Raw genomic sequence first — 25154 nt, forward strand, 5'->3', positions numbered from 1 at the left:
TATTATAAGAATTATGTAAGATAATTCATGTAAAATTCTTGACGTGGTGCTAGACATAGAGCAAGCAATTAGTACATTGCAGTTATTATTGTGATAGGTTTAAAACAGGGAATAACATTTCTAACAATTATTTCAAAACCAGATTTCCTTACACAATAGTATATATTGTGAGAAAACATATATCAAAAAAAATATATATATATATATACACATTCACTCTACAAATACAAATATTGCTAAATGTAGAGGATTGCTCCACCCAGATTGCTCTTTCGGGGTGAGGAGCTCATTCTCCCAGTAGCTGCTTGGAGTTTGCCTGCTGAAGACACAGTCGATTCCTACTTTGGGGATTGCCCTCCACTGAACTGCCTCAGCTAAGGTTACACCCCGCTCCTGGTGGATGCTGGAGTATACATCTGACCCTCTTGTTTCCATTTGTAACCATTTTGAAGGGTCACCCTAGCTCCAGGGCTCCCTGTGAGATGGACGGAGGCCTCTGTGGAAATCTCTTCTGCTTCCTTCACTTCATCACAGATGTTGTTCCCAAGACCACTCCTCAAGAAATTTACCAATCTCCATCTCAGAGTCGCCTTCCCAGCGAACCTGAATTAAGCCAACAACCACTATATGGACAACACACTACTGTTAGGCGGGGTTGGCAAGCTTCTTCTGTCAAGTAAGTAAGGGTTTTCTGTCCAGGCAGTAAGGGTTTTAGGCTTTGGTGAGCCATATTCTCTATCACTTTTACTCAACTCTGCCATTCTAGTGTGAAAGCAGCCAGAGACAACACATAAACAAATGGGCGCTGCTGTGTTCCAATAAAACTGTATTTTATGGACACTGAATTTGAATTTTATATAATTTTCACCCATCACAAAATACCATTCTTATTTTGCTTTTTTTTCTTTTTCCCCAACCATTTAAAAATTAGAAAAACCATTCTTTGCTCATGGGAGTTCAAAAGCAGGCAGCAGGCTAGATCTGGTCAATGGGCCATAGTTTGACAATCCCTGAGCCAGAGGAAAGATGCAATGCAGAGCAGTGAAGCTACTATTCTAGTGAATGAGTTTACAGAATTTGATATCATGGGACCCTACGGCTTGTAACCTTGTTCCAAGGACATGGAAGACTCCTTCCTGGCTCCAGGTCAAGAGAGCATGGAGAAAAGGAAGAGGGAAAAAAGGGAAACAAGATTCATAATTTCTTTTTTTTTTTTTAAATGGAGTTTCACTCTTGTTGCCCAGGCTGGAGTGCAATGGTGCAATCTTGGCTCACTGCAACCTCCGCCTCCTGAGTTCAGGCAATTTTCCTGCCTCAGCCTCCCAAGTAGATGGGATTATAGGCACCTGCCACCACGTCTGGCTAATTTTTGAATTTTTAGTAGAGACAGGGTTTCACCACGTTGGCCAGGTTGGTCTTGAACTCCTGACCTCAGATGATCCATCCGCCTCGGCCTCCCAAAGTGCTGGGGTTACAGGCATGAGCCACTGCGCCCGGACTCATAATTTCTTTTGAAGCTTAGTACCAAGAAAATCATACACAGCAAAATAACACTAAATTTAGTGCTATGTGGTGTTTTTCATTTAGACAACTTCATTTCTACCAGGAAATAGATGTAGGAGATTTGAGTGGCTGTTCTGTGACTGTGTCTGTAACTAAGAAACCATTCAAAAATAAAAACACAATTATAATTTGTTACAGTTTTAATATTTACAAAGAATAAACCTTTAAATGATCTGATACAGAATAGACAAATGGGAGAGAAACATATTTTGAAAACTGTTTGACCCTATCTTTCCACCCAAATATAGCAGGTTTCTACAGTTCATTTCCTTCAAAAATAAACAAGTTGGAGGAATTTATTTGGGTAACAAATATATTCTTAACTCTTTTCTTAACTCTTTACCCTGAAACCTTGTGGCTTTTTTTTTTTTTTTTTTTTTTTTTTTTTTTTTTTTTTGAGGCGGGGTCTCACTCTTGTTGCCCAGGCTGGAGTGCAATGGCACGACCTCGACTCACTGCAACCTCCGCCTCTCGGATTCAAGCGATTCTCCTGCCTCAGCTTCCCAAGTAGCTGGGATTACAGGCACCCACCACCACGCCCGGCTAATTTTTTGTATTTTTAGTAGAGATGGGGTTTCACCATGTTGACCAGGCTGGTCTCGAACTCCTGACGTCAGGTAATCCACCCACATCAGCCTCCCAAATGCTGGGATTACAGGCTTGAGCCACCGCGCCCAGCTACCTTTTGGCCTTTTTGTTTCATCTAATTTGCTGTCTTCTTTTTTAATTCCTATGTTTCTTTAAATGAATTAACCTTTTCTTTTTTTGATCATTTTTATTTTTGCTTCCTTGCTGTACACACCTCTCTTTGAAATCATTCCTTATGGCTCCTCTTACCATATTCCTTCATCAAGTGTAATATTATGAGATTTCCCCATGATTCACACATGACTTCCAACTGACCTTTACTTCTCTAGCCCTTAATTCCCCTTCACCACTCCCTCCTGCACATTCTCAGAATAAATGGATAAAGTGTTGCTTCATGCTTAAGTAAATGAGAGACAGTAATGGAAGCATTCTCTCTATGGATTTGCATTGCTATACTGAGAAATATGGAGACTAGGAGTGCTAATTTCAGTAATTTCAGTTGACATCAATTGCAATAGGCGGCTAAAGACTATATCCCTGGCTTTTGAGGTCTCCAGGTTCTTCTCTCTAGACACTTGAAGACTGATTTGGTCTACACTTGTCATGATGAGTTCAGATGCCAGAATCTGAGTAGGAGAACTGTCATGAAACACGGTGTCCATAATGTACTGTTTATATAACTCCACAAGCTTCTGCTCCAGGTACTCATTCAGCACTGCATTAGAAATAGGATTCTGCATTTGCAAGCTGCTTTTCTCTTTGATGCTTGTTATTCTCCAATAGGATGAGTACCGCTGGATAGGTATTTGAGGAAAGTCACTGGGCTGAGTAGAAATGGAATCCTCCATGGGTAAAGGAATCTCAGATGACTTCAGCAAAGGGCCATATTCAAAACTGCTCTCAGAGGGAAAATCCGTTGTCACTGAATTAATGGCCATCACCTGGCCCCCTGCAATATGTAAGTCATTATAATTCTTGCAAATACTTTTGCAAGAAGATGGAACCAAGTAGGTCTCTCTGCTGGCATCTCTACATATTTCAACTGCAGCCAAGTTTGGGCTTTCAAACACAGGATTGGGGTTTGTCTGCAGCACTGTGACTCTCTGACTTCTGCTATGTTGGCTCTCTCTTGAATGCACTGAAGAGAGAAACTTGCCAGATGATTTGCAGCTCACGTAGAGACTTCTGACTTGTGTTTCATCCACAGAGGAATAGGAAAGAGTAGCAACAGAATTTGTCTCCTCTTCCTTTTCCCCAGCCACCTGCTCATTATAAGAGGCACAACTCCAGTGGATGTCATTCCAGTACTCAAGTCCACTGAGATACCCTTCTGACAGCATTCTGGAAAGAGAATCGATGAGTAAGAATGGGGAAAAAGAATACTGAAATTTTAGAAGTTGGCACTTGATATATCAAAAATAAGGACAATGAATAAATTCACTTTATACATTCACCAAGCTCTTACTAAGTCTGTGCCTACTTTGTACCAGGACTATGGCATGTGCTAATGATATAAAAATGAAAAACATACAATTCCATCCTTCAGAAAGTTTCCCACTATAGGAAAAAATTAACTAGATATAAACAATTCCAATATTATATCACTGAGGATTATAATAGTGATAGGTACAAAGGAACTACAGGGGTTGGGGGTCCCTAACTTAGCCTGGGGCAAAGGGGAGAAGTCACAGGATGTCTCATAAGGAAGGTGACATTTCAGCTGAATGCTGAAGAGTAATTAGGAGTTCCAGCCATAGGAACAGGGTTATAAGAGAATATGGCAGCATGACCTACCCACCACATACAAAGAAGCTGAGCACAAGCATTAGGAATTGGGAAAATAAGCTGAAATTGGATCGTGAAGAGCCTTGGCAGTCAGGCAAAAGCATTTACATTCTGCCCCATAGGAAATGAACAGTGACCTAGAAGTTGCAGATTGGAAACATGGCTAGTGGGTTATGAGCAAACAATGAGAAAATTTGCGGCAAATTCTACTGAAAACAAGTGCTGTGTCTTACTTAACTTTGTATTGGATCCCTGGGAGCTAGCACAGTTATTTGCATTTCTACAGAGACTCAAAAGGTATTTGTTAATTTGAGTTACAGAATTTTCAACAATGACATGGTATGAAATTAATTCGTGCTCAATACATCATGAAGTACCACAAAGTCTACCCTGTCTTTGTATCCCAGAATAAATTTCTTTCTCTGTCTCTCCCAGTTCTCAGAATATATCCTGAAAATGTCTCTGTATCTAACTGATGTTTACCTCCTAGTTACCAAGGAGCTTTCCTGACCACGGGCTTTCCCTACATCTGCCTCCCCTCCCCACCCCCAGCAATTGTCACTGGTCTGGAGTGGCTAGAACAGGCTAGAAACCAGCAGCTGCATTTTCTAAAAACAGAACACACTGGCATTCCTGGCACTGGGGCAAGAGGCAACAGCGAGGAAAACTGGTCCTCTTGGGCCTTGAGAGCTGGGCTTCTGAAACAGACCTGTCAACTTGAGCCTGAACTTGAAACGTCAAATAAGAAAAGGAGGATTTTTTTTAAACCATACATAAAGGTCCTTTTAAAAATTGTTAACATCTCTTTTACATTCATGTAATTATTGTTTCCCAGGTAAATAAAATGTTTCCCTTTTTTAAAAATTGTAGAAGGGTCAGATTGTAAAATTTTTTTTCTCGTTTTGGAACTATTCCTGGTTTATTTAGCAAATCTCAATTTTTTTAATGTTTACTATATTCTGGGCACAGTTATGTGCCATGAAGATACTAAGTTAAAGGTCTTCAACAAATCCATGAAGTAATTACTGTAGGCTGAACACACTTATAGGGATAAAAACAAAAGTTGCCCTTTCCTTAAAAATCTATATGAAGTTCTGCCCTCAAACCTAATATCCAGGTGAAAAGGCCAATCTTACCTACATGGAAAGATAAGAAACAGGGAAAGAGTTTATCATAAAGAACTAATGGGGATGCAGTTACTTCCTGGCCCTCAACACCCTACCCCCACCCAGGCTATAGCTAGGGCGTTCCACCTTCAAGTCCTCAGAATATCATTGTGGAAAATCAGAGCAAAAACGATCTGTTGACTTTTGAGTATCTAAATGGGCTTTAGAAACTCCTGGCAGAAATAATCGTTTGGGAGAAATGACTTTTGAGAAACCATAACCTGAGCTTCTACACCTCAGAATCCAGAACCATGAAGGACTTAAGGCATAATATTTATGCAGTAATAATAAACTTAAGTAGACTGAGTCCCCCATAGAGGGAAAAAGTATGTCTCCAGAGAGATTTGGGAGCCAAGAGTAGAAAAGTTTGCAAAATTATCTCATGACCAGCATGTTGCAGGAGCAGAAGGAGAGACAGCCACATGCATCACCTGGGCAGGCCAGCATGAGGCTGCCTCATCAAGTCTGCTCACACACGAGCATGCTGCTGAGAACCTGAAACCCTGGAGAAGACCTACAGTTGGGATGGAAAGATTGCAGACATGATCTCCATAGACTACAAACCAGGGACCAGATGAATGATAAGTTTCCATGGATACCAGTACAGCTACATGATGACAACCAAAGATACCTCCCACCCACTCCCATCCTCAGCTGACCCTATGGTTTTATATAAACAATCTAAAACTGAGACACACATCCAAGGAGGAGGGAGCCCTGAAGTGACTGAGGAAATCCTGATTGACAGTGAGTACTTTCCCACCACTCTGGAGAACGTGAGCTCAAAAAAGATATTCAACTGAGGTTGAAGAAAGCAAGGATCCCTAGGAAAGACAGCAGAATAGGCACATGCATGTATTTTTTCTTCCTTTCCAAACTTCACTAAAACAACAATAAATGGTTTTTAACAAGGTATAATACACACACACACACACAAACACACACACAAATACACACACACACACACACACACGAAAAAACAGGAGAAGAGACCAGTACAATAACATTTTAGAAGCTGGGAAGCAGGAGATTGAGGATTAATGACAGGAGACCTAAGAACACTGAATCTTACAAGAGCCATGGGGATATGGTTTGCTGTGTCCCCACCCAAGTCTCATCTTGAATTGTAGTTCCCATAATCCCCATGTGTTGTGGGAGGGACCAGGTGGAGATCATTCAATCATGGAGGTGGTTTCCCCCATCCTGTTCTCGTGATAGTGAGTTAGTTCTCATGAGAGCCGATGGTTTTATAAGGGGCTTTCCCCTTCTCTGGGCACTCATTCTCTCTCCCGCCACCCTGTGAAGAGGTGCCTACCAGCATGATTGTGTTTCCTGAGGCTCCCCAGCCCTGCAGAACTGAGTCAATTAAACCTCTTTCCTTTATAAATTACCCAGTCTCAGGCAGTTCTTTAAAGCAGCATGAGAACAGACTAATATACATGGGAAAAGCGAAGAGCCAATCTGACTTAAATTGCCCTCAGTGTTGAGGAATTGGTGGTATCACATACCTTTTTGGAGTGAGAGTAAAGGGGATATATCTAAGGTAAGAAATATTGAAAGTCTATTTAAAAAGCAGTGAGAGGCCGGGTGCGGTGGCTCAAGCCTGTAATCCCAGCACTTTGGGAGGCCGAGGCGGGTGGATCACGAGGTCAGGAGATCGAGACTATCCTGGCTAACATGGTGAAACCCCGTCTCTACTAAAAATACAAAAACTAGCCGGGCGTGGTGGCGGGCGCCTGTAGTCTCAGCTACTTGGGAGGCTGAGGCGGGAGAATGGCGTGAACCCGGGAGGCGGAGCTTGCAGTGAGCCGAGATCACGCCACTGCACTCCAGCCTGGGAGACACAGCGAGACTCCGTCTCAAAAACAAAACAAAACAAAAAGCAGTGAGAAACCCAGATCATCTTTCACACCTGGCCATGCAGCCAGGTGACACTCCCTATCCTTAACCCCAAAGAAAAACTTCAAATGTAGTCTCTAAAGAGTGAAACAGAGGGTCTCTGGAGTAGGGAATACCAATTGAGGGTAAAATTATTGAATTGCTAATAGATCAATTAAATAAACATATGCATATTTTTGCTGAGATCCATGACCTCTCTCCCCTTACTCAGCTCAAAGAATGATAACAAGAGGAGTATCCACCTTCTAAGCAGGATATTGGGAAGAATGTCTTGGGGAATCTGACTTGTCTGAGAAGAGCAATTGACATCAGAGGTTCCCCAACTCAACAGGCAACCAGATCATTCTTTATTTAAGTCCACAATTAATAGAGCCTATTCAGCTTTTTGGATCTTTATCCTTAAATATGAGTAGAATTCTGAAACATCTGAGGAAAGGTCTGCTATGAGAAAGACCAAAATAGTCATTTGGAGGTAACAAAGTTAGGGCGGGGTGAAGGAGGTGGCAGATTCTACCATCAATATTCTTAAAGAGTTAAGGTATAATATAATCATGAATTACAAATAGGATGCTATAAAAAAGAAGAATTCCAAAGCTGTTAGAAATTAAAAATGAGAATTTTAAACCTCAATGGAAGGATTGAAAGGTAAAGTTGAGGCAAATTATTATTTTGAAAGGAGAACAAAATTACAAGATGGAAAATAAAATTAGAGAGGACCAGTCCAGGAGATCTATTATCTGAATAATAGGAGGTTCAGAAAGACCAGAGAAAATAGGGGAGAAATTCAAAGACACAATTTAAGAATATTTCCCAGAATGGAAGGACATAAGTTATCAAAATAGTGAGTGAAAATAGATTTATACCTCCTCTCATGAATGTGAAATGATAGAACACCTGGGACAAAGAGAATATCCTATAAGCTTCTAGAATGAAAAAAGAGTCACAAAAAAAGACCAAGAATCAGAATCTTCAGACTTTTTAACAGTAACATAAGAAACAATAAGACAATGAAAAAATGTCTACAAATTCTGAATTTTCATTCAACTAGTTATTTTCAACCAAGACCAAGTTATCAATTAAGTGTGATGATAGAATAAAGATATTTCTAGGTTACAAGTCTCAAATAGCTGATTTTCCAAGCACCTTTCTCAGAAAGTCAATAGAATATGTGCTCCACTGAAAGGAGTAAGTAAAACAATAAAATGGAGACAAAGGATACCGGAAACAGGAAATACAGCACAGGAGAGAAACAAACAGCCCTTAAACCAGGATAGCCTGAGCCCTTGTTCTGAACCCAGTAATGTAAAGGGCCTCATTCTGACCCTCCTTAAGTTGCACCTCTCCCAACAGGGTAAGGAGTTCTAGAGTCCAACATGATGGGAGGCCACCAAGCCTCTATACTGCTGCCTTCTAGCTCACACTTCTGGTATTCAGGACCTCGGAATTCCCTGCTCAGATGGCAGACCCAACTACAGAGTCTGTACAGGCTCTGCCCCAAATCCATCACGATTAGGACAGACTTGGGGAAACTGAATGTGCACACACCCCTAGGCCCAAAAGATGATGAAGAGGTGGTTTTTAACGAGGGCTGTAGACAGAGCTTAGGTATATGGGCCGAATGTCAAGGATAGCCAGGACTGGGCAAAGAAGGTGGAAGGGCTGAAGACTGAGGCTCCCCATTTTTCGTCCTAGGCCCAGGAGTTGTGAAGAGAAGACCTACCCATGATGACAGTGAAAAGACATTCCAGGATGAAAGCTGAGTATGTAACAGGCTTAAAAGGCAACCAGGGGCCGGGCACGGTGGCTCACGCCTGTAATCCCAGCACTCTAGGGAGGCTGAGCAGGCGGATCACAAGGTCAGGAGATCGAGACCATCCTGGCGAACACGGTGAAACCCCGTTTCTACTAAAAATACAAAAAAATTAGCCGGGCGTAGTGGCGGGCGCCTGTACTCCCAGCTTCTCGGGAGGCTGAGGCAGGAGAATGGCGTGAACCCGGGAGGCGGCGGAGCTTGCAGTGAGCCGAAATCGCACCACTGCACTCCAGCCTGGGCGACAGAATGAGACTCCGTCTCAAAAAAAAAAAAAAAAAAAAAAAGGCAACCAGGTGATTAGAACAGATCAGAAGGCTTCTGAAGCTAAAGATAAAATTAAAGACAACTGAAAAGGTCTGACCATCATGAAATACAATTTATATAATTGACCACAAACTTTGAGGATAAATTAGAAAAAGCTAAGCAAATGAAAAATCTAGACCAGCACTGTCCAACAGAGCTTCCTGGGATGATGGAATGATCAATATCTGTGTTATCCAAAATGGCAGCCAATAGCCACATGTAGTTATTGGGCACTTGTAATATGGCTAAGGCAACTCAATTTTTAATTTAATTTAATTTGATTTTAATTGTCACATGACTACTCTATGGAACAGCAAAGACTTAGAAAATAGTGAAGGTGATAACATAAAATTTTTAAATACTGAAGACTGCTAATTATAATTGCAGTTTTTTGGTTTTTTTGTTTTGTTTTGTTTTTGAGACATTCTCGCTCTTTCGTGTAGGCTGAAATACAGTGGTGTGATCTCGGCTCACTCTAACCTCCACCTCCCGGGTTCAAGTGAGTCTCGTGCCTTAGCCTCCCAAGTAGCTGGGATCACAGGTGCACATCACCACTCCCAGCTAATTTTTGTATTCTTAGTAGAGATGAGGTTTCACCATGTTGGCCAGACTGGTCTTGAACTCCTGACCTGAAGCGATCTGCCTACCTTGGACTCCCAAAGTGCTGGGATTACAGGCATGAGCCACTGCGCCTGGCCAATAATTGCAATTTAAAGTTCATTGGTGGATCGCCATCACAGCATACTATGACAGTTATTTTTAGCATACTAAAGTAACATCTGAGTAATTAATTTGTTTCTGTATTCCTTTCAAGGGATGTCAGAAAGGAGCTAACAAAAGATAGTAAAGCCAGGCCAGGCACAGTGGCTCATGCCTGTAACCCCAGCACTTTGGGAAGCCGAGGCAGGTGGATCACATGAGGTCAGAAGTTTGAGACCAGCCTGGCCAACATGGTGAAACCCCATCTTTGATAAAAATACAAAAATAAGCCAGGCGTGGTGGTGCATGCCTGTAATCGCAGCTACTCAGGAGGACGAGGCAGAAGAATCGCTTGAACCCAGGAGGTGGAGGTTGCAGTGAGCCGAGATTGAGCCACTGCACTCCAGCCTGGGTGGCAGAGTGAGACTCTGTCTCAAAAACAAATAAAAAAAAAAAGAGATGGCAAAGCCAGAGCATAAACTATTAGATGTTTGGTAATGAAATGGGACTAGAACACTTATTTGAGGCTTTTTTTTGTTTGTTTCACTATTTTGAAACAAGGAAGATACAGAATTTATTTTAAAGTTTTTTAAATGCTTCCATTTGGAGAAGTCTAGAATGCCTGTGTGAATTGTTCAAAGAAAAATTGTAAAGATATTTTCATTTTAATTGTGCATTCCTTTAGGTCACTCCGAGGCAACAAAAGTGCTATCCAATAGAACGTCTTGAAGTGACGAAAATGTCAAATATCTGTGCTTTCCAATATGATAGCCAATAGCCACTTAAAATGTGGCTACTGTGACTGACATTTTAATTTGATTTAATCTAATTTAATTTAAATAGCCACATTTGGCTAGTAGCTGCCATATAGACAGATCCAGACAATTATAATCTCCAATTCATAATTTTAAGAAAGTTGTGTAGCAGTAAAGCCAGGCACCGTGGCTCATGCCTGTGATCCTAGCACTTTGGGAGGCTGAGGCGGGAGGATCGCTTGAACCCAGAAGTTTGAGACCAGTCTAGGCAATATAGGGAGATCATATCTCTACAAGAAATTCAAAACTTAGCCAGGTGTGGTGGTCCCAGTACTTGGGAGGCTGAGGTGGGAGGATCGCTTGAGCCCAGGAGTTCGAGGCAGCAGTGAGCTGTGATTGTGCCACTGTACACCAGGCTGGGCAACAGAGCGAGACCGTGTCTCAAGAAAAAAAAAAAAAAGGAAAGAAAGTTGTGTTGCGAAAAACAAAGCAAAACAAAAACAACCCATGATCTACTACATGGCTGAGCTATAAATAGCTTTTATAGAGTCATGATAATACAGCACATAATAATATAAAGCACTGAAAATGGATCTAACTCAATTTAAAATATAACCACAAGGTGACCATAAAGTCAGTAAACAAAGATAAAATATTTTTATCATATATAGCAGAATATCATGTATGTATAAAATACTATTTTAATATATATATAGTACAATGATACCAATAAAAATCATCCTAGGCATTGGCCTGTGAGTCCAGACTAGGTGGCCACTCCGTATAGTGAGAGGAAGAGGACAAAGTTGTATATCCTTGGTGAGGCCAGGAGAGGAATGAGAACTAAATCCTCCTCTTCATGATGACAAGTCAAGAAATAATGCCCCCAATCCAAAAGTTGCAGCACAAGCATGCCATTTAAAGAAATGATGGTAAATATCAAGTAATTAGTTAAGGGAGATAAAAGTAGTTGCTTCTGGAAAAGGAGGCAAGGACAGCAGTTTTTCATAACAAACTTCTCAGAATTATTTGACCCAATTTATGTGCAAGTATAACTGTGATTAAATTTTTAATTAAAATAAAAACTAAAGATAAATATTTTAAAGTAACCAAGGGCCAGGTACGGTGGCTCATGCCTGTAATCCCAGCACTTTGGGAGGCCAAGGAGGGCGGATCACCTGAGGTCAAGAGTTCGAGACCAGCCTGGCCAACATGATAAACCCCATCTCTACTAAAAAATACAAAAATTAGCCGGGCGTGGTGGCAGACGCCTGTAATCCCAGCCACTCAGGAGGCTGAGGCAGGAGAATTACTTGAACTGGGGAGGCAGAGGTTGCAGTGAGTCAAGATTGCACCACTGCACTCCAGCCTGGATGACAGAGCCTTGCTCTGTCATAAATAAATAAATAAATAAATAAATAAATAAATAGTAACTAAGGGGGTGGGGGGAGAAGCAGATGGCATTTCCTGTACAGCTGTTTGTGGTTAAAGATGATGCACATTCTAAGGGTGAAGAAGAGAGAGATGACTGTGTGATAGGTCAACCTTTATTTGGCCCTACAGACAGAAAGGATTCATAAGGGCAGTGAGAAGAGGGAAAACATTGCAGACAGAGGAGAGAAGGGCAATAAAAGTGAAGAGGTTTCTGTTGTCAATTTCACGTGGGTCAGTAACAGACACCAATATAGGTGGGTGCAAGCGTTGTTTGTCAGTGTCATGCTCACCTAAGAGCCTTTCTTGAAGGCCCAGAAAGCCATTTCTTGAAATGTCCCAGTTTGCCGAATCCCCCCTTTAGGACCCCCATTCAGACATACCCCAAGTCTCCCACTATTTATCTTATTTCTCTTCATATTAAACAATCAGCCCTAACGGAGTCTTCTTTCATTGTATGCGGATGAGGTTTATAAGTACTCCAGATAATCTCCACAGTCCTTCATAGCAATGAAGGAAAAGGGCCTAGAATTTTGAGTACAGTAATGGGCCCCTTTTCCTATTTGTTATCAACTGAGAAATTTGCTGGTATCTTAATTCCAGCAGAATAAGAACTCTATCATTCTGATGTGCAGGACCCAAGACAGACCAGTAAAGTGGTGGGTCCGATGCCGGAAAAGCAGAAAGTGCATCCTAGTCTCTAGGGATAGACGTGTCCCCAGCCAAAAAAAAAAATTGTAATAAAAGAAAGAAAGAAAAAAAGATTCCTGGGAGGGAGGAGTGGGAGATAAGGTCAGGTCAGGGAGGTAAGTTGGGACATGCAAGACTGAGTACATTTGATTCATCCTGTAGGAGATACAATGTTCTGGCAAGTAAGGAAGCTGATTCACCACATGATATAATATAGCAATAAAGTGCAAAATTAATTTCAGCAGAGTGAGATTGGTGTTAAGGACCCAAGTTAGGAGGCTGCTGGATTCATCCCAGCCTGAGATGACTGGGACAGGAACCAAGAGGGAGGTAGGAGAAAAGAAAGAGAAGGAACGCATTTGAGAGACCAAGACCCCCAGACATGGAAGTGAAGGAGAGAGAGGAGCCAAAAGTAACTCTGAGTGTGGGTATGTAGGGAAAATGGCACCATCATTGACCAAAATGGGAAGATCAGGAGGAGCTGCGAAGGAAGCAATGGGTTTAGCTTAGCTCTTCTTGAGCCTGACAAGAGATAGACTATCTGGGTGCAAGTGTGTCATTGTCCATTGGAGATTCAGGTAGGCGGCTCATTAGAGAAGCTACTTAAAGTCCACAGTGAAGTCACCTTCCAATTGCAGGCAGTAGGAATTTATACTGGGGGCTTGAGGAGCTTTCTAGGTTTGTTGCTTCTTCTGTGGGGAGCCCACCTGGAACAGTACAAGGAGGAAGGAGCAGCAGCAAGGGCTTTGTAAAGACTGCAAGGGCTTTGTAAATACTACAAGAGTTTTGGATGCAGTGAACAAGTCACATTTTAAATATCTATATTCAGGCCAGGTGCGGTGGCTCACGCCCGTAATCCCAGCACTTTGGGAGGCCGAGGTGGATGGATCACGAGGTCAGGAGTTCGAGACCATCCTGGCCAACATGGTGAAACCCCATCTCTAGTAAAAATACAAAAATTAGTTGGACGTGGTGGCGTGCACCTGTAATCCCAGCTGCTCGGGAGGCTGAGGCAGGAGAATCGCTTGAACCCGGGAGGTGGAGATTGCAGTGAGCCGAGACTGAGCCACTGCACTTCAGCCTGGCGACACAGCAAGACTCCATCAAAAAATAAAACCCTATATTTGAAGGCAAAATTTAATTTCATACTCACTCAGGCAATATACATATGTGGTGTATATATATAAATATATGTATGTTACCTAGAGCATCTCATCTGCAAATGTCTTCTGGTGTCTTTTCCTTCACACTTAACAAATCATGGAGAATTGTATGTATTTTATAAAATATATATGTGTATGTACATAAATGCACACACACACATAAATATATATATGAAGAGAGAGAGAGAGCACATACTAGTATTAAGAGACCAGAGTTCTAGCTCTGATCTTGTCATTGGCAGTGGTTTTAGTTTAGTTGTTGCCAAATCTATAAAATAGCTAACATACTACTAGCTACAACCCAGAAAATATTCTGCATGCTTTTTGTGTACTAAATTAATTGATCATCACAAAAAAACTCTAATATTTAGGTACTATTATTATGCTCGTTTTACAGATGACAAAATTGAGTAATGTGCCCCAAATCACCAGCAGTCAGGAAACGGAGCCCAAGTTCATGTTATTAACCTCTCAGACACTCAACTTATCATCTGTAAATTGAGAGTGTGGGATTAAATTCTGTCTTGAGTACCATCAAGCTTTAATTTTGAATGAGATTATGAAGAGTAAAGTGAGCATTAATCAGAATCAAAATTAATTTCTGAAAATTAGCAGCAGAGGGCAGCAGAGAGCACACTAAGGAAGCTTTTAAAAGATCTTTCTAAAGCTATGCAGAGTAATAAAACATAAATAAAAGTACAGATACTAACACATTTAATCTTCATAATTAATTTCCTAGTTTAGGCCCTTTGCTTCAATTCATCTTCCACTTCAATGCACTTAAAAGGGCCCATTCAAGGCCGGGCGCAGTGGCTCACACCTGTAATCCCAGCACTTTGGGAGGCCGAGGCAGGTGGATTACATGAGGTCAGGAGGTCAAGACCAGCCTGGCCAACATGATGAAACCCTGTCTTTACTAAAAATACAAAAAATTAGCAGGGCATGGTGCTGCATGTGTGTAATCCCAGCTACTCGGGAGGCTGAGGCAGGAGAATCGCTTGAATGGGGGTGGGGTGGTGGGCAGAGTTTGCAGTGAGCTGAGATTGGGCCACTGCCTTTCAGCCGGGGTGACAGAATGAGACTCCATTTCAAAAAAAAAAGGCCCATTACTGCACCCTTTAATGCACCACTAGAATAAAGACAGCATTGCACATCACAATATCCTAAAATTTTAGAGACATCAAGAAAAGTTAATTGAGTTTATTTTGACTGATTTTTGGCATTTTTCTTAATAATTTTCCAGTATTTTTGAAATTCTAGTAAGATGTCACTGGATCTCTTCAAAGGTATATAAAAGGTACACTTCAAACAAATGTTAACATATTTGTTAGAATCGATTTCATCGGAGACACCAAAATTTAACCCAATGGGTTACTTCAGTTGTTCAATGATATTTTGTCACTTGAATTCTTGTTTCTCATCTTAGAGAAGCTATATATATATAAAGCTATATATATGTAAAGCTATATATATTCCACATAAAATATACATATATAAAATGTATAAAATTATCCCAGATTGGTTAGGTGTGAAGGAAGAGACACCTGAGAACATTTGCAGAGGGGATGTTCTAGGCAAATTTAGCCCACATTAATCATTAACAGATAGGGGAATGCCAAAATTAACCTTATGTGCAAATTCACAACTTAGAAATATGTGCTAAAGTGCAGTGCCTTGTTAAATCATTTACTTGCTTTTCAGAAGAAACTGCAACATAGGTTCTTCTTTCTAGACTAGCATTTAGTTTTTCCAAAAGCTGTTGTTATCACTTCTTCACATAGACACATTTTTTTATTGATTTTTTTAAAAATCGACAGATAAAATTGTATGAATTTCTCATGTATAATATGGTATTTTGAAGTGTATATATTGTGAAATGGCAAAATCTATCTAATTAACATATATATTACCTCACAGTTATTATTTTTGTGGTGAGAATACTTATATTCAGTTTCTTATCATTTCTCAAGAATATGATAGATCATCAACTATAGTCACCATGCTGTACAAGAGATCTTTTGAACTTATTTCTTCTATATAACTGTAATTTTGTATCCTTTGAGCATGCTGATCAAAGGACACACTTTTAATTTACATCTAAACGACACAAGCGTGGAGTCAAAGAGAAAACTTAATGAGAGAAGAACTTTATAAGGGGGAACGTTTAAAAAAACCTAAGTTAGGGATCAGTAAACTTTTTTTATACGGGGCCAGAGAGTTAAGATTTTAGGCTTTGCAAATCATACAAACTCTGTTGCAGCCCTGCTGGCATAGCAAGAAAGAAATCATAGACAATATGTAAACAAATGACTGTGTCTGTGCTCCTACTAAAGTTTACAAAACAAGCAGGGGGCCAATTTGGTCCTGGGCTGTGGCTTGCCTACCCTTGACCTAAGTCAAAAAGCAGATGCAATAAATGGGATAGGCATCATAATGACAGCTGTATGCCAAGTGCTTTCCAGGCATAGCCCCTAACCTTCCAACAACACTGCAGATTAGACATGATCATAATCTAGATGCGGACATATCTCTTTAAAAATCTTTTAATTTTTTTCTCTTTATCATTATCTAGATTTTCTAAATGAGAAAACTGAGTTTCAGATATGATAAATACCCCTTCCAAGGTCACACAATGACTAAGTACTACAGGCAAGATTCAAGCCCAAGTTTACAAACTCCAAAGTGTGTGTTCTGTTCTTAGAACATATCACACTATTGTACAGCTAAGAGCAGTTAATATCACGCAATCATAATAGCAAGCAATTAGTCCTTCCAGGAAAAGGGCATCAGCCCTGATTCCATGTAGTAACAACAGCACTTGCCAAATAAAAGAAGGAAGGTGCAGTGAAGTGCAAAAAGGAAGGCTCCAGGGGAAAGCCAGCACTCACCCCAGAGGGGTGGCCCAGATGACTACACGTATGTCCCAATTGTGTATCAATGCTCATATGTCTTTCAGGAATACAATTAATTTATCCTCTGTTTTTTAATCTAACCATATGAACATTTTCCTAAACCATGACACTGCTATAGCCTGGCATTGCCTCATCTTTAATTTTACAACCATCTTTCACAGGGTAATTTAATATTACAGGCTGGGTGCGGTGGCTCATGCCTATAATCCCAGCACTTCAGGAGGCTGAGGTGGGTGGATCACCTGAGGTTAGAAGTTCGAGAGCAGCCTGACAAATATGGTGAAACCCTGTCTCTACTAAAAATACAAAAATTAGCCTGGTGTGGTGGTGAGTGCCTGTAGTCCCAGCTACTCAGGAGGCTGAGGCAGGAGAATTGCTTGAACCCAGGAGGTGGAGGTTTCAGTGAGTCATGATCACACCACTGCACTCCAGCCTGGGCAACAGAGCGAGACTCCATCTCAAAAATAATAAATAAATAAATAAATAAATAATACAGATTCTCTGTTTAAATACAAACCACTTCCCATCACCTCAGGGATTAAGTTCATACAGGGTAAGCCTGTGATGTGTGCTCCCTATCTGTCTTCCTAATCTCATCTCTGCCTGTTTCCCACAGGACCCAGGACCCCAGCCATGCTGATCCCTTCCCAGTTCACCTGAGCCCCATGCCTATCCCAGGGATTTGTGCATTTTTTGTCTTCTGTCCTGAGAGTTCTGGTTCCCTACCCATCCTCTGGTCCGCCACCCATAACCTTCAAGTCTCACCTCATATGTTAACATTTCAGAACCCTTGGCCATCTACTCAGAATCCTTGCATCTGAATTAGAAAAATGATTCTAGGCTCTTCTCTCCCCTACCCCAAGGTGTTCATCAGGATTTCATGAAACTTTAATAAAACAGAAAAGATAAATCACTGGAATAGTCTTTGGAAAGAAGGAAAAATTGACACGAGCAAAAGGAAAACAAGATTGAGGATTGGTAGGGAGTGTGGAAATTTTGGATGATGAGGCAAAACAGATCCTGCCTCTTGAAGAACATTGTGGAGGTGTGTGAACTAAGACACCCGAAGAGGCTGGATTGAGATGGACGCAAAAACTTCTAGCGGCCACACACAAATGGAGGCAATGGGATGGGACTGCCTTCCACCATCATGGGCTATAACATCTTGCAATTATAGACAGGAAAACATTTGTTATCTGCTGTTTCATAGATCTTGAGCCTAGCTAGCAGGGGTGCAGTTTGGCTTCTACCTGTCAACATGTCTGCTTACAGAGATATAACTTTTAAGAGTTTTTGAAATAGTACATCTAAAGACACATCTTATTTTAGTAAATCATTTCTCTTGAGGGACACTGAGGTTAGTCTTGCTTTTCCTCTATGTATAATTATTGCATATGCCTCCGTGAGTATTTCCACAGGCCAGACTTAGAGCAGCAGAATTACCGGATCAAAGCTATTGCCAAATTTCCTTTCAAGTAGCTTGGATCAATGTATTCTCTCACCAGCAATGTTTGAGATTGTTTTCATTGACATTCCTTAGCACATTATTTTTTTTTAATTTTCCAATCAAATGAGCTAATTTATGTTTGTCTCAAATTAGAGAGTGAACTGTCTTGTTAAGATTGTATGTAGGTCATGTGTTATTTTTTAATACCCGCAAAACTCAAAATCCCGTATTTCATCTCTTTACCTCTATATTATATTATCCTATAATATAAATTCTAAATCCCATAATTCCAATGTAAACTTTTTAAGACTTTCTTGATGTGGGGGACTTGCAGGTAAATTGCTGAAAAGTGATCACTGAAAAACTTGAATATTGTTTTGTTCATGATTTAATTATGATAATGTAACCAAATCTGTATTACATGTTCCAATTTTTTTTTTCAGTGAATGGTGCAAGACCTTTATCTAAAACAAAAAGCTTCTTTAGGAAGGACCTCCCTGTATAAAATAGCATCTGCAGTTTCCTTACTCTTATCTTTAAAAATACCTGTTCCTTAGACCTGGAAATAATCACTTCATCACATACCTTAGATTATATCCCTATTATTTCAACTTGTACTGAATTTACTGATGAATGCTCTAAAATATTGCTCATTAATATTTCAATTTCTGTTACAAATCATATAATTTGGGATTATCTATTCTTCTATCAAATATGAAGCAATTCTTACTTAACAAACTAATTTCTGAAAGTATAACTTGATGGCTAAGATAGTACAATCATAAATCAAAAGCCCTCTGTTCTTCATATTAATATGACCAAGTAAATAAATAATTTTGTGTTTGGTTCTGCTTAGATTCTTATGACCAAAGTTAATGGCTACTTCCAAGGACGATCTGATGTGTGAATTTTCTTAGTTCAGAAGATGTAAACTTTGGTGAAGAAATATTAGTAAATATATTTTTATCATAGTTTGGATTTTTCTTTATACTCCTTCTTGATATATCATAAATTGAAAAATTAAACCTTATGGATCGTTTTCTTGAATCACTTTCAACGTATTTTGATGCAAAATGAGAGGACTACAAAAATAAGAAAACCTATCATAATAGTATTGTATTGATATAAATTTCCTTGGTGTTATAATTGTTAATCATTGTTAATCATGTTAATTATGCCAATTATCATTAACATTTACTTAACTGTAGGCATGTCAACTACAAATGCAATGCAAGATTCTTGATTGGATCCTGGATTTAAAAAATAAAAAGGTTCTAAAGGACATGTGGATAATTGGGAAAATTTGAATGTGTAGCACATCTTAGATAACAGTATTGTGTCGATGTTATGTTTCCGTGGTGTTGTAACAGTGTTATGGAAGACTGCTCTTATTTTTAGGAGATACATGCTCAAGAATTTAGGGGTGACATGTGTCCTAAAGTCAGCAACATACTTTCAAACCATTCAGGGAAAAAACTGTGTGTGTGTGTGTGTGTGTGTATTTATATTTATATTTATTTACATTTATACATATATATAAAAGGACAAGCAGAGACAGAAAGACAAAGCAAGAGAGAAAGTAAATGTGGCAAAAGGATACCACTGATTAATATACATGATGAAAATATGGGTGTTCGTTGTACTATTCTTTCAATTTTTATATAGATTTGAAACGTTTTTAAACAAAAATTGGGAGGGGAAATAACCATATTTAGTTAATGAAGGCATATTTACATTGTATAATGTTTATTAAGAGCCTAGAGGGACAATATCTTATGTATCTAAAATAATCATTACATATGTGATGGGAAATGTCTCAGTGACTTGATATAAATACTCCAAACATCACTTTGCTCTGAGATAATAGAATTAGTGTACTACCTTTGAATATCTCCAAAATTCCACTTATGATGTGGATGTTTGACACAGACTTCAAATACTCTTCAATCCTCCAGAAGCTTCTCAAGCTCAGAAACAATCTCACACTGACCTACGCAAGAAATGTTATAAAAATATCAGTATAAATATTCTGTCCAAACCAGGTCTATATTTAAGCACAGATTCATATGCACAAGACAAAGAATGTTCAAGCGAGTCTAAAGATAATTCAAACAAAAATCCACTCGTACATGCGCTATCTTTAATACCAAGAGGGAAGCTTTCCCCAAATCACCCAGATGAAAGTTGAAAAGCATCCTCACTATAGATCACATTCATTTTGAATACATCCTGCCACATGGAAAAACACTATCACAAGCTTGCTGAACTGAATAATTGAGAGTCAAATCCAACTGGAAAGGATTATGATTGTGTTCATCTCTAAAACTGCATCACCATAACTGAATTCAAGAGCTGTGTTGTCCCTGCAAAACCTTGCTTAGGTTTTTAGGCCTTCTTTTAAAAATGCAGACGCTAAACCAATGTAGCAATTAGTGAAAGAGGACTGCAAAAATGATACAATAAATATTTGATCAGATCAGTCAAAAATTGTAGGCAAAAATATATGTATTTTAGAAATGCTTAGAATGTGGACATGAGGAGGTAAGAAAAGGAAGTATTGGGCTTAATTTCTCTTTATTTTTCAACTCCACTGAATGCTTGTTTAAACTCCCACTTGCCTCTGATATGGTAAGCTAGAAAAGCATTTTAGATGTCATAAGAATGGATCTGTGCTCTGGTGATAAAGGGTTAAGAAAGCGTGAGAAGACAGATGACAAAAAATAATAGCAGAGTTCTAGGGTCCTTTGCTTTCTTTTTCTTACCTTCACTAACCAATCTGCTCATCTGATCCAGCAGAAACACAGCAATTGACCAAACAGAGAGATGAACAAGCCGGCCAGTGCTCTTTCCAGAAATTTTCACAAGCCTTTCACTGACGAGACCAGTAGACTGAACTGCTCACTGCAAAGCCATTCTTTTTATAACTGATCCCATGGAAAAAGAGTTGTTTTTGCTTAAGTCTGATTTGTGCTAAAGAGGCAGTGGGAAGTCCCGGGAGGTGGGGAGGCAGTAACTGACAAAGCCACATCAAGCCACAGAATGGTGTTTCTTCCCCTTTTTCGAAAAATGAAACCTATCTACGAAACTGTCTCTTATTAAAATAGTTTATGGTTACACATTTTGTAAGAACCCTAGCAACAGAATTAAAGTTTCTTTCTAGAACAGTACACTATCTGGGATCCTTCGCCCAAAAGAGAGCCAAAGTCAGATATGACTTTAGAGAAATCTGTTTCATTACTCATCTATAATTTTTAAGAAGTATTATTTCTCAATGGTACTTATAATTTTTTAAAACGTAAATGAAAAAAGTTTTCTCTCTCCAAATACCAAAGGTCAAAACAATAATACACAGTGTGGGCAAAGTTGTGAAGAAATAAGCACTCTCAAACACTGCTGATGAGATTGTAAACATATTTAGACGGCAATTTCCCAGTATCTCTCAAATGCAAATATTCATACCCTTTGACCCAACAATTGTATTTTTATAAATTTATCCAAGCTATATATTTGCACTTGTACACAAAGACTTATGTGAAAAGATATTTGTTGCGGCATTGCTTGAGAAAATACATGACTAGAAAAAATTATATCCATAAATAAGATATTGGCCAAATAAATGAGAATGTATGCATACTTAAAATCCTATGTAGGCTATGTGCGGTGGCTCACGCCTGTAATCCCAGCACTTTGGGAGGCCAAGGCAGGTGGATCACTTGAGGTCAGGAGTTTGAGACCAGACTGGCCAATGTGGTGAAACCCTGTCTCTACTGAAAATACAAAAATTAGCCGGGCGTGGTGGTGGGCACCTGTAATCCCAGCTACTCAGAGGCTGAGGCATGAGAATCCCTTGAACCCGGGAGGTGGAGGTCACAGTGAGCCGAGATCATGCCACCGCCCTCCAGCCAGGGCGACAGAGTGAGACTCCATCTCAAAAAAAAAAAAAAGAAAGAAAGAAAAGAAAAGATCTCTAACATATTCTTGTTTAGCAAGAACTCATTTTTCAGTTTGTATTTTTAAGCAATATATGTATACACATGCTTATGTAATAGAATATTTCCTTTTAAAATTTTGTATTTTAATTTTTGTGGGTATACTAGGTGTATATATTTATGGGGTACATAAGATATTTTGATACATGCATACAATGCATAATAATTACATCATGAAAAATGGGGTATCCATCCCCTCAAGCATTTATCTTTTGTGTTACAAACAATTCAATTATACTCTTTTAGTTATATTAAAATGTAAAATTAAGTAATTGTTCACTATAGTACCCCTGTTGTGCTATTAAATACTTTGTCTTATTCATTCTTTCTAACTATTTTTTGTACCCATTAACCATCCCTACCTCCCCCACCAGCCCTCCGCTACCCTTCCCAGCCTCTGGTAACCATCCTTCTACTCTCTATGTGCATGAGTTCAATTGTTTTGATTTTTAGATCCCACAAATAAGTGAGAATGTGTGATGTTTGTCTTTCTGTGTCTGGCTTATTTCACTTAACATAATGACTTTCAGTTCTACCCATGTTGTTGCAAATGACAGAATCTTATTCTGTTTTGTGGCTGACTAGTACTCTATTGTGTATATGTATCACATTTTCTTTATCCATTTATCTGTTGATGGACACTGAGGTTGCTTCCAAATCTTACCTATGGTGAACAGTGCTGCCACAAACATGGGAATGCAGATAGCTCTTCAATGTACGGATGTCCTTTCTTTTGGGTGGATACCCAGCAGTCGGATTGCTGGATCATATGGTTGCTCAATTTTTAGTTTTTTGAGGAACCTCCAAAGTGTTCTCCATAGTGGCTGTACTAATTCACATTCCCACCAACAGAGTATGAGAGTTCCCTTTTCTCCATATCCTCACCAGCATTTGTTATAGCCTTTCTAGAATATTTCTTTTTCTATACTCTACACAAGAAATCAGAAATAAGCAATTGTGTTTCAAGAACAAGACTCATTTTTCATTCTATACCTTTTTGAAATTTCTATGTGTATGTATTACTTTTTCACTTTAAAAACTAGCATTCTTAAGTCATATTTAACTTTGATTATACAGCCCAAATGTATTATGATCTATGTCTTTTCTGGAGGACAGACAAGTCTATCTGCAAATGGGTCAGTTCTTGCCCAAAAGCAGACAAATTAAGGGTTTCAAAATCATTTAACTGGTTTACCCTGACTGCTTCAAGTTAACCAACAAAGAATAAGCCTGCCCACATCATAACCACTTCATCATTTTCTACCTAACTCCAATCAAAGCTAAGTTCTATGGGGAGAAGAAAAAAAAAGCTAAGTTCCAAACCCTTAAGAGGTGAACATTTCCACGTAATGGATTTGATTTTGTTTACTTTTGTTCAATGACTTGTCTTAAAATATCATATATTTAAAAGTATACTAGCATTTTTATTTTTGTTAGTCATGATTTTCTGCGTTATTTTTTTTCATGAAACATTACTTAAATCCACTTCAGAAGGCATGCTCTCATGTATGAGCCATGATAAGGACAGTTTCTCAACTAGTCCTGAATCTGACTTGACCTGCCATCACAGGAAACACCAGACTCATTGCCCTAGGGGCAGGTTCAGTTACAGTATAATCATACAAAATCAGGTTCAGGGATGTCTTCAGGCATTTTTAGCTCATCAAGGATTTAGCTGTGATCAAGAGACCATAACACCTGTAGGGACAAACATTGATTTATTTCACTTTAGTGTAGCTTCAGTCACAATCGTGAGACACCGTAGAGTAGGTCTCACCGACCTCCAGAAACACTTTATGGTGGGTTACCAAGAACTCGCCTGGAAGTACAATGAAATAACCATTGTGCGGTGATTCCATCTTCTCCACGTTGTCTTAAGTCACACTTACTGTTTTATTCAAATACAATATGCAGAATTTTGATGATGCCCATTCTTTATTTTGTCTCTATAAGTTACCCCTTTGATGGAAACACCTCCTTTGCAGAAAAAAAATTCTGTAATGAAAAAGTGTGCACTAGGTCAAGCTAGCCTACTATTTCTACTATTTCTCGTTTGATAAAACCTGAGCATACAAAATCAGCTTTAAACAGCTTTTTCTTCATTGGTTAAAATAAAATAGAATTATATCCCTTGTAGCTGAAATCTTATAATATGATTTTCTATTAATCTGCTGAATAGTAGTTAAAGTTATTGCCTCGATATCTGTGCCTTTAAATGGACATTATTCCTATTATTCAATTACTTTTCCTGCTGTACAAAACACCCTCCAAGTTATTTCCATTATGATAGCATCCCTCCTAGCTCACTCTCAGTCCTCACCAGGTTTCCTCCACCCTGGCTACCCTCTATTCAACTCTAAGTGCTCCTAGTGGCACTCTAAATTCCACAACAATATGTCTTTCTGTCACATCCTACTTGCCAATTCCCAGTCCCATATAAAATCCATTATTGCCTGGCCGGGCACGGTGGCTCATGCATGTAATCCCAGCACTTTGGGAGGCCAAGGTGGGCCGATCACCTGAGGTCAGGAGTTAAGACCAGCCTGGCCAACATGGTGAAGCCCTGTCTCCACTAAAAATACAAAAATTAGCCAGGTGTGGAGGCAGGTGCCTGTAATTCCAGTTACTCGGAAGGAGAATCGCTTGAACCTGGGAGGTGGAGGTTGCAGTGAACGGAGATCGCGCCATTGCCCTCCAACCCGGACAACAGAGCGAGACTCCATCTCAAAAAAAAAAAAAAAAAATCCATTATTGCCTTTCCATAACTAGAGAAAGGTATATATAAGTATATATTAAATATATATGTATATATACACACACACAACAGACCAATCACAAATGTAATCCATCAAACTTCAACTATCTCAGGATAAATTATTTGTCTTTCTGAAGTATGCTCTCTGACCACTCTCAATACTCAAATGACTCAACTGAACCTATTTTCTCAAAGT

General features: G+C 39.4%; 1 protein-coding gene across 1 annotated transcript; it reads right to left on the reverse strand.

The window, feature by feature from the left end:
- Nucleotides 1–2125: 2125 nt before the first annotated feature.
- Nucleotides 2126–21168, reverse strand: TASL (TLR adaptor interacting with endolysosomal SLC15A4). Its single transcript, XM_050775841.1, has 2 exons — nt 20096–21168; nt 2126–3492 (listed from the first exon to the last, which is right to left on the reverse strand). Exon 2 carries the CDS (start codon nt 3489–3491, stop codon nt 2586–2588), a length of 906 nt encoding a protein of 301 aa, XP_050631798.1. The 5' UTR covers nt 3492; nt 20096–21168; the 3' UTR covers nt 2126–2585.
- Nucleotides 21169–25154: the final 3986 nt, after the last annotated feature.

Source organism: Macaca thibetana, chromosome X (assembly GCF_024542745.1).
Source record: "Macaca thibetana thibetana isolate TM-01 chromosome X, ASM2454274v1, whole genome shotgun sequence".
NCBI classification, from domain to species: Eukaryota; Metazoa; Chordata; class Mammalia; order Primates; family Cercopithecidae; genus Macaca; species Macaca thibetana.